Source organism: Microcaecilia unicolor, chromosome 4 (assembly GCF_901765095.1).
Source record: "Microcaecilia unicolor chromosome 4, aMicUni1.1, whole genome shotgun sequence".
NCBI classification, from domain to species: domain Eukaryota; kingdom Metazoa; phylum Chordata; class Amphibia; order Gymnophiona; family Siphonopidae; genus Microcaecilia; species Microcaecilia unicolor.
The window spans coordinates 293,556,767-293,573,108 of NC_044034.1; the positions used below are offsets into that span (position 1 = coordinate 293,556,767).

Consider the following 16,342-nt stretch of genomic DNA (forward strand, 5'->3'; position numbering starts at 1 on the left):
AGCCTCTATGCCAGCCTCAAATATCATACCCAGCTCCCTGACAGCAGTATTCAGGTCCCTGGAGCAGTTTTTAATCGGTGCAGTGCACTTCAGGCAGGCAGACCCATGTCCATCCCCTCCCCTACCTGTTACACTTGTGGTGGTAAATGTTAAGCCCTCCAACCCCCCCAAAACCCACTCTACCCACATGTAGGTGCCCGCCTTCACCCATAAGGGCTATGGTAATGGTGTAGAGTTGTGGGGAGTGGGTTTGGGGGGGGGGATTTGGGGGGCTCAGCACCCAAGGTAAGGGAGCTATGCACCTGGGAGCTTTTTTGGTATTAAAAAAAATGTTTAGAAATGCCCCCTAGGGTGCCCGGTTGGTGTCCTGGCAGGTGAGGGGTTGCCAGTGCACTACAAATGCTAGCTCCTCCCATGACCAAATGCCTTGGATTTTGCTGGGTTTGAGATGGCCGGCATTTTTTTCCATTATCGCTGAAAAACAAAACCGGCGATCTCAAACCCAGCGAACTCTGGCATTTGGCCGGGCTAAACCGTATTATCGAAAAAAAAAAGATGACCGGCCATCTTTTTCGATAATACGGTTCCGGCCAGCTGTGGTAAAAGGGGGCCTCAAAGTGCATCAAAAACACACACCACCAGTGCAGGCACTCTTGCTGCAGCTTTGTAAAAGGACCCCCTACTGTGGATATGTGTAGGGGCATAATCAAATGGCGCCGGCCAAATAGATGGACGACCATCTATTTGGCCGGCGCCACAAAGAGTAGTCTCGAACCGTATTATCGAAAAAGATAGCCGGCCATCTTTCATTTCGATAATACGGTTGGGGCCAGCCAAATGTCAGAGATGGCCGGGTTTGAGATGGCCGGCATCGGTTTTCACCGATAATGGAAACTAATGCCGGCGATCTCAAACCCGGCCAAATCCAAGGCATTTGGTTGTGGGAGGAGCCAGCATTTGTAGTGCACTGGTCCCCCTGACATGCCAGGACACCAACCGGGCACCCTAGGGGGCACTGCAGTGGACTTCAAAAATAGCTCCCAGGTGCATAGCTCTCTTACCTTGGGTTCTGAGCCCCCCAAATCCCCCCAAATCCCACTCCCCACAACTGTACACCACTACCATAGCCCTTAGGGATGAAGGGGGGCACCTACATGTGGGTACAGTGGGTTTTGGGGGAGTTTTCGAGGGCTCCCATTTACCACCACAAATGTAACAGGTGGGGGGAAAGGGCCTGGGTCCACCTGCCTGAAGTGCAGTGCATCCACTAAATACTGCTCCAGGGACCTGCATACTGCTGTCAGGGAGCTGGGTATGAAATTTGAGACTGGCATAGAGGCTGGCAAAAAAATAATCTTTTGGGGGGTGGGAGGGGGTTGGTGACCACTGGGGGAGTAAGGGGAGGTCATCCCCAATTCCCTCCAGTGGTCATCTGGTCAGTTTGGGCACCTTTTTGAGGCTTGGTCGTGAAAAAAAAAGGGACCAAGTGAAACCGGCAAAATATGCATCAGGGCTGGCTTTCTTTTTTCCATTATCGGGCGAAGCCAGCCATCTCGTGAGCACACCCCCGTCCCGCCTTCGCTACCTTACCAACACGCCCCCTTGAAGTTTGGTCGGCTCCGTGATGGAAAGCAGTTGGTGCCGGCCAAAATTGGCTTTCGATTATACCGATTTGGCTGGGTTCAGGAGATCGCCAGCTATCTCCCGATTTGTGTCGGAAGATGGCCGGCGATCTCGTTCGAAGATAAGCTGGTTAGTGACACAAACCGGTTAAATGGCACTGAATATCCATGGCTAGCTCCACACAGGTGATTTATTATTTTATTTATAACATTTTAACATATATACCAAATATCTACTTGTACAGAAAAGTGATTTTTCCAATCAAAAAATAAAGATAGTTTTCAATAACAAAAAGGAAATTCACTCAAGTCCCCATTATTGGATCCAAGACATGGAGGATACAAAAGGAAATTTTTAGGAAAGAAAAATAGCAACTAAAGCATTACAGACTGGATACTAATTATCATAAAGAGCAAAATATAAATGATACGTGGAGGGGCATAATCGAACGGGGACGACCATCTCTAAGGGCGCCCATCTTTAAGGATGTCCCGGCGAAGGGGCAGGGAAACCGCTATTATCGAAACAAGATGGGCGTCCATCTTTCGTTTCGATAATACAGTCGACCTTAAAGATGGTCGTCCCCGGTTTTCGGCGATAATGGAAACCGAGGATACCCATCTCAAAAACGACCAAATCCAAGCCATTTGGTCGTGGGAGGAGCCAGCATTCATAGTGCACTGGTCCCCCTCACATGCCAGGACACCAACCGGGCACCCTAGGGGGCACTGCAGTGGACTTCACAAATTGTAACCAGGTGCATAGCTCCCTTACCTTCGGTGCTGAGACCCCCAAACCCACTCCCCACAACTGTACACCAATACCATAGCCCTAAGGAGTGAAGGGGGGCACCTACATGTGGGTACAGTGGGTTTTGAAGGGCTCAAATTACCAGCACAAGTGTAACAGGTAGGGGGGGAGGGGCCTGGATCCGCCTGCCTGAAGTGCATTGCACCCACTAAAACTGCTCCAGGCACCTGCATACTGCTGTCTTAGAGCTGGGTATGACATTTGAGGGTGGCAAAAAAAAATTTAAATTTTTTTTTAGGGTGGGAGGGGGTTGGTGACCACTGGTGAGTAAGGGGAGGTCATCCCTGATTCCCTCCGGTGGTCATCTGGTCAGTTTGGGCACCTTTTTGAGGCTTGATCGTGAAACAAAATGGACCAAGTAAAGTTGACCAAATACTCGTCAGGGTTGCCCTTCTTTTTTCCATTATCGGCCGAGGACGCCCATCTCTTAAGCATGTCCCAGTTCTGCCTTTGCTACGCTTCCGACACGCCCCCGTGAACTTTGGTTGTCCCTGCGACGGACTGCAGTTAAGGACGTCCAAAATCGGCTTTCGATTATGCCGATTTGGGTGACCCTGAGAGAAGGACACCCATCTCCCGATTTGTGTTGAAAGATGGGCGCCCTTCTCTTTCGAAAATGCCCCTGTTACTCTCCCACCACCATTTAAGTAACCAGAAAAGCTGAAAGGTGTTGCACAAGTGATTTAAATGGTCAGGAGCCTCTCCTGGCCATTTAAATCGCTTTAAATATTGACCCCTTAGTTTTTTAGTCCTCAGTGTGAGATGACATCTTATACCATGAGGAATCCCTTGCAGCACCTACGAGGTTCACCAGAATGGCCCTGAAACCAAATCAATGGCAGTAGAACTGCTCTGTGATGTCATTAAGCAATGTTAGAAGTAACCTTTCCATTGTTTAGTACCAGAACAACTATGTATATAAATTTCTTTTCTAAATGATTGGTTAATGTAGGCCTATTTAAGAGTCAGTATTGCAAAAATGTTCTGAGTCTTTTCTTTCTCCCCAACTCTAAACCCCCCACCCAAACAAACAACCAACCAACAACAAAGTCCCTTATGTTTAATAAAATGAGAAATAATCCAGTCACTGTTTGCCTTTTTTTCATTTATTTTTTATTCATTTGCAGTATCCCGAGACAAAACTAAAGATGAAACTTTATTTTGTACACTTACAAGGCTTGGAAAAAAAAAAAAACAGTGACAGAAAGAGAATAAAGAGGGCTGGAAATCAAGATCTGACAGCATTCATATAACAGGATGTTTTCATGTTTTTCTTATATATATATATATATATATATATATATATATATATATATATATATACTTTTATATATTTTTTAATTAATATTTCTTTTCTTTATAGGCCATGCAAAAATAAACAGGAAAATAAACCCTTCAAAACAAGAAAAATCAAACAAAATAATCCCCTCCTTTCCCATTCACCAGAAACTTGCCGATTTCCAGGATAACTGCAGCCAAGTCATAAATCGGAGGCCTGAGATATCAGATTGTTGGTGAATGATGGCTATATGAGATGGTATGATTAACAATCGCTCAACATGGGGAGCCTCTAGAATCCAATTCTTACTCTTTTACAATGTGCTTCCAGCTTTAAAAAATACACCACCTCTTCTAAAGAGGCTATTTTCTTAATAAGATTTACCTGCTTAACCCTAGAAGTACCCAACAAGCACTTGGAAGAGTCACTTAGATTGGCCTCTGGCACTTACAAGGATAAGAAGCATTATATTTCACAACCAATATCTCTTTTGCAGATGCATTCTCTGTTTCTGCTGTTATTTTTCTTAACAGCCTGAGTGCCACTTTTCTCTCCTAACCTGCCCCTCTGCCCCACAACCTTCTACTCTCAGAGATCCTTCAAGACTGAATATGTAGGAAAATGAGCTCTTTAAAGAGAATGAAAGGTCACCAGATTGGTGTTGGAAGCAATTTGCTTTTCAATGGACCCTCCCCTTCCCCTCTCAGCAAAGCTGTACCTCCTTTGCTGCTGCCTCCTTCCCCACCCCACCCCCACCCCCAAAAAAAGTTAGTCTGTAATCTAGGAAGAAAGTCCTGGGAAGAGCAGGCTGTACAGCTAGCTACTACAGGTCTAAAACATTTCTTGCTGACAGTATACATTTGTGCTTGTGTGTGTGCCAGGAGGGTGGGTAACAGGCCCCTTTATTGTTATCTGTAATGAGCAACCTTGAATTATCTCTAGTGGACAAAGGGATTAATACAGCTTTTACTGGCTGGTTCAGAGGGAGACTTCACGTTACCCATTGAGGTAGGGTAGGTCTTTTTACATGGGCTGTGTGGTGCACATGCTACATGTGTGCACTCTGCCCATAGCATATACTTCAGGTATATGTTCCTGCATGTACACCACATGCACCAGACATGCCATTTTGTGCTGTCTTGCACATGGACGTTTGTAAGGTACACCTCTCTGGTAAGTGTCCCAGCACTATTGGCTTTAGTACAAACATCACTATGGGACACAAGTGCCTCCATCCAGGTGGTGGATTTTACTTCCTCAATGAGCCCTTTTCCTTCACCCTTTCAGACCCCATCTTTCTGAAAAGCAGAGCTGTAGGTGCTTGCACCTGAGGTGCCACCAAGGCGGAAACTGCTCCTCTGCAGCAGCACATGTTCAGCCTATGGTAAATGTGTTGCCACAACAAAGGCTTGTATGTACAACAGGTACAACTGTGACTTCTGTGATACTATATAATAAGTCATACTGTAATAATATGGTATCAGTCTTCAGCCCTTCATGTGGCATTGATAAGCACCATGACTATGAATCTCCTAAGCCAAAACTGCAGAAATGCACCCCACAATGTTGTTACTCTGTCTTCAATTGCCTCCTAAAGTCTTGTTGGTACCTCTTTTCATTTTCGGCTATTATTTTGGTTTTGGTCGATAACAAATTCCGAGACTGTTTCGGCTTCTTTCTACCCAGCTAGTTAAACAGCAGTAGCACAGGCCCACTCACCTCATCTTCAGCCAATATAAACTCACATCACATAACACAAAAGAGCTGGGACTATGAACTGGAAAACTTTAGGAAATACACTGGCAGGCTATATTTTAATTGAATTACCAAAATGTGTCAAACTATTATATTCTGAGAAACATGGGTCCTAAAGGATTGGCTAGATTCCTTAGCCAGAAGGGTAGGAGAACATTGTGCATCATTAACATTTCCAGGATTCTATGTGGTCTGTGATACCCTTTACTGGAACAAGAGAAGAATGATGGCAGGATTGTGTAAGTTTGAGACTTCAGGGGTCCCCTTCTTCACATATAACAGCAGGGACCTAAGTGGCCTTTAAAGCTCATGTATATGAATAGCTTTTAATTAGTATTCCATTAGTACAGTAAAAGGAACTGCAGTCCACAGAAAGACTAGGACTAATACAGCTGCTAATACTCTAAAGCTATTTAAAGTTCATAAACTTGAGGGCATGCCATGGCTCTGCTGCTTTTTTCCCTGCCTTTTGACAGTCCTCAGGAGGAATACAGTGAGGACACCTACACCTTATTAGAAGACAGCATGGGGTATGATACAGGCTTGAATATCACCACTTTCCTGCATAAGTACGTTGGATGGTTGGTACTAGGGAAGCAGTTTATAAATATTTTATTAGATAATTCCATTGCCATCATCCTAAATTAGACTTATGATCCACTGATAGGAAATCTGGGATAGCCTATCACTGTAGGGGGGGGGGGGAATCACACACTGATATGCCATTAAGGACCTCCTGCTGTTGCCGAGAAGGTGACTACTACATATGAAATTCTCTCTCCATGCAAACTGAATTAAGGCTATGCCTGTTTTTTCCCCTATTTGTCCAGTGTCATGTAAAGTGCATTTTGTAGTTCTTGGATGAGAGACATGTAAGGTTACCAGAGGACTCCACTTCAGATTGGTTAGATTTAATCCTGGTTTTGTCCCATAGAGATACAATTCTGATAGCCATAAGAGAAGCAGGACTACAACTCCATTTTCCCAATGGGCTAAAACCAGGGCTGGCTCATCTGTCTTAGCTGACATGATGTGGAGCTCTCTAATAACCATAGGAACATGTGCTGTGAAACGTCAAGCTTGGGTGACTATTGGGGAATTCAGAATTCCCTAACTCTGGGAAGACTCCCACAGCTACTTGCATTCCTCCCAGTGAGCCATCACAGATCCCACCCCCTGCAGTTGAGCACCTTGTGCCCTGTCTCATTGCTGAAGTCCATTTTTTCAAAATCCAAAATTAAAACAAAAGTTAAAAGAATCAGACATGCACTATGTGCTCTGATAATAATTCAGAACAGGTATGGTCCAGTTCTGTTCAACAATTCCCCATTCAAGCATTCTAAAACTCATAGAAAATAGAACAACTTTCATTTTGTGGTGAGTGCCAAGACATGGGGTGGAGCCAACCTTTTCCTACATCTTGGGGATGTGTGATCATCTCCATACAGAGAAGACCAACAGTGATAACAACTAAGTAACTTTTCAGCAGGTCAGCCTGAGATTAAAATCCAGGCTAGCCAGGTTTCTTGACTCCCTTTCAAACATATTTTGGCCCTTGACCAGCTCAAGGTAAAGCCAGATCATAAGAAGCACAAAAACCAGGACCTAAGAGTATACTGGGATGCAAGTTAAAAACCCCGGCTCAAGTCCTGCACCTTAGGATGATATAAGAGTTCAGCTGAGACAGAGTTGCCAAATGAAGCCAGAGGAGAATTGCCCAAACCAGATCAATTTCTAGTTTTGACCCGAAATACCTTTAGGAACCCGTGGGCTCACTTTTTCTAGAGAAACTGGAACTATGTGTCCAAAGACGCAATGGAGCAAAACTAGAACCAGGTCAGCCTCTCGGGGTTGACTCAAGTCAGATGTCAAACCCCTACCTAAGACAAGTTGACCCAGTCAGTTTACTCCCCTGGACCTGGACTTACAGTTCTGCTTTCCTAAGAAACATCAGACAACAATGCTGTGCATGCCAAAGAACAAAAATGAACAGGATTGACTCAGCTTGTCCTGAGCAACACTGGGTCATCAGATGACCTCATCAGCCCCAGTTGACAGGAAAGTCCTTCTACAACCACAGGGAGGAAAGAGATGACAAAATGAAAAGAAAAAGTAGAAGAAAATGAAAATATAAAATAAGATATAAAAATTATCCCTAGCTACCTCCGCTGGTAAAACAGCCAACAAACTTGAAAGCATTACAGAATGACTACAGACAACTGAACCAGTTCAGATACCCATGCTTTGGCAAAAGAAATACAGATGTTATACAGGTTTGAGATTCAAAAAAAAATCTTTTGTGGTTTTTTTTTCAGTTTAGCAAAACTAAAACCATCAACAAATAAGGACAGAGCAGAGGAAAGTTGAACCATTTTGAAAAAAAAAATCAATATTTTTTTTGATTTGTTAAAAGTTTGTTTTTGTTTCAATTCAACACCTCAAAAAAGTTTTTGGACAGAAACACACAAATGGTGCCATCTGCAGCAGGGTTTAACTTTTGTATTTTTTTTATTTATCCCTCCCAAAGCCCCTCCCCGCCCCCCATATATGCGAGCAAGAATATTTTTTAAAGGTTTGTCTTATAAAAAGGGGGGTTATGGAGGAGGGGAAGTCACAGCTTGTCTTCTTTCCACTGTTTGGAGTTCTCCCGAAAACACAGGCACTGGAAAATGAAGGGGAGGGGGAGGGACACAAGCATGCGGACACGTGCTTGTCATAGGCCGCTTCTCCTGGGTAGCGGGCCCGGCTCAAATTGCTGGCGCCTCTCCGACCGGGATGAAGCCAGGACAAAGTTGTTAACATTCCTGTAACCAAAGAGAAAACTAATGAGCTACACTAGCCTGAGAATATATGGTTTTCCTATGGCACCTTTTATACAAGCAGGGTCCAAACAGATTAAAGCAAGACAATGTCATAATCAAGGATCCAGCCATCTCTCAGTGGATGGGTCACCATTAAAAATTTATTTAGTTTTTAATAATGTATAGACTACTTCTCTGAATATTACCCATCTGAAGTGCAGTACTGAACACAGTTTGAAAGAAATAAAACTCACATATGGATGAGCATCCAAACACATGCCTATCAGCCAGAGAGATCTAAGACCAATACCCAGATGGCAAACAAAGCCCCTCTGAACTTTAAAACTCTACCTGCTACTACTAGGCCATCAGGTCTTCCTGTGCCTGACAGACAGTGGGTCCCCCACCTCAGAGAAAAAGACACATTTTGACCTTCTTCCTCACCACAGAGAAAAAGACAATTTTTTTCCTTCTTCCTAAAGGACAAGGGGCCAAGTTCTTCTTGAATTTTAAAGGGTAGACTGTTCTATAGTTGCAGTTCAACTACTGAGAAAAGCCTAGCATGTAACTGAGATTGTCGTTTAAACTTTACTGAAGGTATCTTCAAGAAAAGGCCCTGACTAGAATTCAGGGCCCTTGTCGGAGAACACCATTTCAATCTACCCATCAAGAAAAGGGAGGGAAGGGAAGACAGGTGTAAAATTTGAAAAACTGTCTGGTCAGTAAGCAAAGCTTCCAAAGGGCTTGCAGAGTTTGGTGAAACAAGGCTGGAGATAAACTGACCTTCCACAGGTCAGAGAGGGAGAAAAAGTGACAAGCTCAGGGTCATACAGAAAATCAGCTAAGGGCTGTGGGATGGTTCTGACACTGTGCAGAGCAGAGATCCATCAGGACTGCAAGATAGTTTTTGTACTTTACAAAGAAAACAGGCATCCATGATATGTTGGTTCTGATTCTGGTACCAGCCTCACCTTCACTGAAGTGGTGCCACTGGTGCTCCCGAGCAGTGGAAATGTACATTCTGCCACTTGCCATCTCGGCGGTGCCAGACCCGTGTCTCCTCAGACTGGCTGGTCCGCGGGCGTCCCTGGGCATCAATATACTGCGTCAGACGGATGTAGGCAATGCAAGCTGCATCCTCACCCACCACATGCACATGTGGGTTCAGGATAGTAGTGTGAATGGGCTTGTTGTTCTTAGATAGTACTAAGGAGAGAAAGAAATAAGAGTAGGTAAACTCTAACACCCAAAGAGGACAGGACGGGTGAGACAGTTGTGAAGAACAGACTTCTGTGGTCTCCAAAACACAGATATTACCACTATGAAAAGTCACCATGCTGCTCTAATCAGATATATCACAGCCTGAAAAGAACACAGAGGCCAGGGAAATGGCACACCATAAGAGCAAAGAGAAAACTTTCTAGTACTCACAGTTTTCAAAGTAGAACCTGTGGAAGTCCATTCCCTCCACCAGATTCCCCAGGGCTTCAGGTTCAAAGGAAGTCAGGCCTGGGTCACAGATTTTTCTGTAGGAGGGAAGGCAAGTCCGTGAACCCAGTGAAGTGATATCAACAAAATATCTCATAGATACACACACAAAACCTTAAAGACACCAGTGGCAAAGTCCACCCTCTACAGTGGCACCAGCAGTACAGTTCTTCACCCATCAACCAGGAAGGCATTAGCAGCACAGTCCTTCATATCCCAGTCTCAGAGGCACCAGTGGTGGAGTCCTTCATCCCTTCCCCCAACCTAAAAGGTACCAGAAGCACAGTCCTACTGGATATCTATCCAACCTTGGAGGTAAATGAACACTCTGCTGGTCACTATATTCCCAGGTGATTTATCTTTTGTCTATCCCTTACCTACCCACAGGATGCGCTACAGGTATTACTAAAGTCTTCACACCTTTGTACATTTTTCACATTCTATTGTCTAATGCATTTTTTATTGTATTTTTTAAAGTATGAGTTTAACTGATCCATACAACATACTCTACACTTTTAATGTGAAAGAATAATTATGGAAATATTTAAAAAGTAATTAAAAACCATGAAGTTTTAATTGCATGAGTCTTCACAACCTTTGTCGCAGCAAACCCAAATTAGTTCTAGCTCCAAACCTTCCTTAATAAGACCCATAATAAGTTATAGAGGTCACCTGATAGAATTTTATTGGATGAAGAATCAAGCAGTTTCTGTTCTATAGAGCTAACCTGAAGCAAATTTCTAAACACACTGAATATGTAGCTTCCAAAAGAACTCTGAGATAAATTTCTTCAGAGTTGCAGATTGGGGAAAAGTTGTAAGAAAATGTTAATATGTCTGATTTTTTCCTTAGGGCACTTCTAGGTCCATCACTGTAAAGTAGAAACAGCTTGGCACGATCAAAGCACTGCCTCAATCAGGTCATCCTTCCAAAGTCAATAGCTGTGGATTAAAGAAAATGCTAAAGAAGATCACTATCAGGCTTATTTTCGAAAGAAAAGGGCACCCATCTTTCGACACAAATCAGGAGATGGGTGTCCTTCTCTCAGGGTCGCCCAAATTGGCATAATTGAAAGCCGATTTTGGGCATGCCCAACTGCTTCCCATCGTGGGGACGACCAAAGTTCTCGGGGGCATGTCGGAGGCATAGCAAAGGTGGGACTGGGGCATGCCTAACAGATGGGCATCCTCGAGCGATAATGGAAAAAAGAAGGGTGTCCCTGACGAGCACTTGGACAACTTTACTTGGTCCATTTTTTCTTACAGCCAAGCCTCAAAAAGGTGCCTAAACTGACCAGATGACCATCGGAGGGAATCGGGGATGACCTCCTCTGACTCCCCCAGTGGTGACTAACCCCCTCCCACCTGAAAAAAAATGTTAAAAACTTTTTTTGCCAGCCTCAAATATCATACTCAGGTCCATCGCAGCAGTATGCAGGTCCCTGGGGGGGGGGGGGGGGGGGGGGGGGAGGTGTGTGTGTGTGTGTCAGCAGAGGCATAGCAAAGGCATGGATGTCCTTCTTTCAAACATTTTGGACGTCCTGAACTGCCCCCCCCCCCCACAGGGACGGCCAAATTTCAAGGGAGTGGAGGAGTGGCCTAGTGGCTAGAGCACTTGTCTTGCAATTCAGAGGTGGTTAGTTCAAATCCCAATGCTGCTACTTGTGATCCAAAATCTAAATAAATAAAGGGGGTGTCGGAGGCATAGCAAAGACATGGACATCCTTCTCACAGAAACATCCACATTTTGGACATCCTCAACTGCCATCACAGGGACTGAGGCATAGCAAAGGACGTCCTTCACCCATACTCAAAAAAAAAAAAAAAAGACGTCCCTGACAAGCACTTGGACGTTTTCACCTGGACTTGCATTTTTCTATGGTTGTAGACGGCTATTATACACGCAGCTTGTCTGCATGTATGAAGCATGTGCACAGCAGCCACACATAATGCTTGGCTGCTCTGTACTGGCTTCCCCTCCTTAGGAAGGAAATTGTGTGTAAATGAGCTAACAATGAGCAGCTCATTTGCATGCGATTTCCTTCATGCATGCCCGTTCCTGTTCGAATCACTAAGGGACTGGTAAGGGAAGGGCTTTTTCCATTCAGTTAGTGCATCAGTTAGTCCACTGCAGTGCCCCCTAGGGTGCTCGGTTGGTGTCCTGGCATGTCAGGGAGACCAGTGCACTACGAATGCTGGCTCCTCCCACGACCAAATGGCTTTGATTTGGTCATTTCTGAGATGGGCGTCCTCGGTTTCCATTATCACCGAAAACCGGGGACAGCCATCTCTAAGGTCGACCTAAATGTTGAGATTTGAGAGTCCCCGACCGTATTATCGAAATGAAAGATGGACACCCGTTTTGTTTCGATAATACGGGTTTCCCTGCCCCTTCGCGGGGACGTCCTGCAAGGACGCCCTCAGGAAAACTTGGGCGCCCCGTTCGATTATACCCCTCCACGAGGCCTAAGAGTACTTAAAAGAACTATACAGGTGTCTGGCTGAGAATGGATGAGATGCTGACTGTTCAACAATGTTAAGATTATTCCACAAACATGGCCTGTATGGGAGAATGGCAAGACAGATATTAGTGTTGAACAGAAACCATTTGATGTGCTGCAAAGAAACAGATAAAGGACACTGACTGTATGTGGGAGAAGGTTTTGTGATCTGATACGACCAAAGTGGAACTTTTTGATCTCAATGGTAAGTGATACGTTTGGTGTAAAACACAGCAGTAGCATGTAGTGGCAAAGCTGTGCAGCAGGAGGGACAGGGAAGCTTGTGAAAATTAAGGAAAGAATGGATGGTGCAAAGTACAGGTAGATCTGGGAGAAGAACGTGTTCCAGTTTGCCACAAAGCACAAAGCAAAAAAAAAAAAATAATAATGGAGTGACTCAGCAAGAAGAAAGCACATGTCTTTGAGTGATCCTGTCAAAGTCTAGACCAGAATCTAACAGAAAATCTGTGGCAGGTCTTTAAGACTGCGGTCTACACACAATCCCCATTCAACCTGAAAAAGCTATGTTCAAAGTTATTTTTATTAAGGCAATAAGAAAGTTACTATTACAATTACAACCAGGGTATGGAAAACAACCAATTTAAATGCTGTGCCCAGTACAAGTGAAATTACTAACTCACAAACACCTCAGTCATAACAGCTGCTGAAAAAAAACTTATAATGGGCAAAAACTTTGCCATCCTTTTGTGCAAATTTGGTTGACACTTTATCCCGTATGACTCATAGTTGTTATTGCTGAAAAGAGGGGCTTTCATCAAGTACTGGGTCAAGAGGTGTGGAGACTATTCCCCCAATTTTCAGTGCTATTTAACCATCCAGAAAGGCTGCTGACCAGTTAAAAATAGCACTTAACTGGCTATCTGACGATATTCAGCAGGGCATAACTGGCAATCCCCTGCTGAATATCCCAGGTTAGCGGCTAGCAGATAGCCTATTATGTTGCCTGATATAACTGGCTATCCACCTATTTTTAGAGCCAATTTAGTGGTCATATTTGGCTACATGAAAACATGGGATATCTTTGGCCTGTTTAAAGATAACTGGCTGAGTCCGAATATTGACTTAGCTGATTATCTTTAAACTGGATATTCAATGCCAGTCACTGGAAATGGCCCAGCAGTGAATATCTGGGCTCATAGCCACCGAGAGGGGGTGGGGCAGGGGGGACAATATTCCCTGGGCCCAGGCCTCCAAGGGCCGAAGGGAGGCAATCTGCTGCCTGCAGCACTTTGACACGGAGGTGAGAAGTGTTGTGATTTCAATGCAGGGGGCCCAGCCCGGTGGCGGACGGAGGGGGCGGGTAGAGGGGGGAGCGGCGGTGGCGACCCCTGGGGGGCGGCAGGGGGGGGGGCCAGGGGCGGCCTTGCACCGGGCCCGGCCCAGTCTCTCGGCAGCCCTGTCTGGGCTCAGTGCCAACCGCAGGAGTTAGCTGGTCTAACTCCTGCGTTCTGAATATCGGCCCTTATGTAACTAAGAGTTTCCGGTTTCTTATTCTTAAACATTTCTATAACTATGTTTTTTCATCTTTAGATAGTTGAAACAAACTTCTATTTTAATGCATTTTGAATTGTATATTTTAGAAAACAAAATGTGAAAAATGTACAAGGATGCAAAGATTTCTGTAAGGTACTAGTTCTTGTATCTTGGAACTCATTTTCAAAGCACTTATACTTACAAAGTTCCATAGGTTACTATCAGGCTCATTTTCAAAAGGGATAGATGTCCAAAAAGTGACATAAGTCAGCATTTGGACGTTTATCTCACAGAAACGTCCAAATCAGTATTATGAAAACCTCTTTTTGGACGTCTTTCTCTGAAGTCCGTCAGAAGGACATCCAAATCTCAAGGGTGTGTGTTCAAGGCGGGACTTGGGTGTTCCTAAGACTTGGATGTCTTTCAGCAATAATGGAACAAAACAAAGACGACGTCCAAGACTAAAACTTAGATGTTTTGAGCTAGACCTGGTTTTATAGCAAATAGCTGCAGTGGGAATTGAACCCACTTTCCCAAGATCAAAGTCTGCTGCACTAACCACTAGGCTACTCCTCTACTCCACACAAGAGGTGCCCCAAATGACCAGATGGCCACTGGAGGGACTCGGGGCTCACCTCCCCTTACTCCCCCAGTGGTCACTACCACCCCCCTCCCACCCCAAAAGAATGTGATTAAAAATATTACTTGCCAGCCTCTATGCCAGCCTCAGATGTTATACTCAGGTCAATTAGAATAGCATGCAGGTCCCTGGAGTAGCCTAGTAGTGGTGTAGTGCACTGCAGAAAGGTGGACCCAGGCTTCTACCTCCCCCTACTTGTTACACTTGTGGAGGAAACTGTGAGCCCTCCAAAACCCACCAGAAACCCACTGTACCCACATATTGGTGCTCCCTTTACCTGTAAGGGCTATGGTAGTGGTGTACAGTTGGGGGTAGTGGGTTTTGTGGGGGGCTCAACAGACAAGGTAAGAGCAATGGTGAGATGTGTACCTGGGAGCATTTTATAAAGTCCACTGCAGTGCCCCCAAGGAGGTCCTATTGCTTTCCTGGGATGTCACTTTTCCACTATTCTACCTAATGCCAAGCTTTCTATTTTTTTTTTTTTTATAACATCTGAGCCTTGTGTCTATTGTTTATCATTAGATTTGGGCTTTGAATTCAGATCTATAGATGAAAAGGAGGTCTCATTACATATATCTAAATACCAGAGTGCTATTTTTCCTTACGTCACAGCAAGAGTGTACATTCCCTAATTACCTGTCCCAATGAAACTGAAGCTTTTACCTCCTCAGTGAATGTAAATGGTTTCATCCCTGTGTGGATTGTCTGATGCCATGTGAGGCTTTCTTCCCAAGTAAAGCTTTTACCACACTCAGGACATGTAAATGGTTTCACTCCTGTGTGTATTCTCTGGTGCATTGTGAGGTTTACCTTCTGACCAAAGCTTTTACCATACTCTATACATGCAAATGGTTTCTCTCCTGTGTGGACTTTCTGATGCACTTTGAGATTTAGATTACAACCAAAGCTTTTACCACACTTAGAACATGTGAATGGTTTCACTTTATTGTGGATTTTCTTGTGTATTTTGTACGTTTTGCATTTGGATATATTTGTTTGAAAATGGACCAAAAAATAAAATATCCAAATCACAAAACACTTTTCCAAACAGCATTTTCAAAGGAAAAGATAGACTTTTTTTTTGTAGAAAATGACCTTTCCTGTTCTGATTTTGGACATTTTACAAAAAACGTCCAAATTCAGACTTAGATGTCATAACCAAAAAATGCCCCTTGTGCATTTGACGTGCTCAAAGTCACAAGGAGCAGCAGTGGGAATTAAACTCATGTTGCCAGGATCAAAGCCCGCTGCACTAACCATTAAGCCACTCCTCCTCTGTTTTGGATGTCTTGCATTCAGATGTCTTTTGTTCGAAAATGGACCAAAAAAAAAGGACATCCAAATCACAAATCGTTCAAATTACAGGACATCCATAGTATTTTCAAACACAAAAGATTGACGTCCATCTTTTTTGAAAATGACCTTCTTTCCTGTTTGGAATTTGGATGTCTTTGTAAAACGTCCAAATTCTGATTTAGACGTTTCTTTCGAAAATGCCCCCCCCCCCCACGTAACTTTGAAAGGCTAAGTGCTTAGAAAATATGCCTCCAAGACACATAAGCACCCTAATGTATCTTCTATAGTTATTATGATATCTCCTCCCATAACCCTTGCATCTCTCCATTCTGCATTCTCCAATCACCTCCTATGCACAGGACCACACTTACAAAGAAAGTCAAGACTTACGCATAGGCTTCAAAATCTCCATTATTCACCGCCTCGATCAGTTGTTCTGTGATTTTAATAATCTCCTGCTTCCGAGCTGGAGAGAAAGAGAGAGGAGATGTCAAGTCAAGAAGAGAAGGAAAAAGAGAGTTGAACCTGGGGAACAGTGTATGGCTGCTGCGGCAGCCTATGAGTGACAGAAGCCTGTTTATCCTTTCCCCAAATACTCCACTTTTCAGTAAGACATCACTAATTAAATGTCATTCTTGAAATGTGCATTCTATGTG

At 44.1% G+C, this 16,342-nt stretch overlaps 1 protein-coding gene across 21 annotated transcripts in view; it reads right to left on the bottom strand.

Moving 5' to 3' along the window:
- Positions 1-3,800: 3,800 nt before the first annotated feature.
- CAMK2B (calcium/calmodulin dependent protein kinase II beta) overlaps positions 3,801-16,342 on the bottom strand; it is a 453,822-nt gene continuing 441,280 nt past the window's right edge. For all 21 annotated transcript variants that reach the window (XM_030201732.1, XM_030201722.1, XM_030201730.1 and 18 more), the window contains 4 exons: positions 16,077-16,152; positions 9,700-9,794; positions 9,240-9,474; positions 3,801-8,271 (listed from right to left, as the gene is read on the bottom strand). In XM_030201732.1, the coding sequence (XP_030057592.1) occupies positions 9,242-9,474; positions 9,700-9,794; positions 16,077-16,152 (404 nt within the window). In that variant the 3' untranslated portion in view covers positions 3,801-8,271; positions 9,240-9,241. The remainder of the gene's footprint in view (positions 8,272-9,239; positions 9,475-9,699; positions 9,795-16,076; positions 16,153-16,342) is intronic.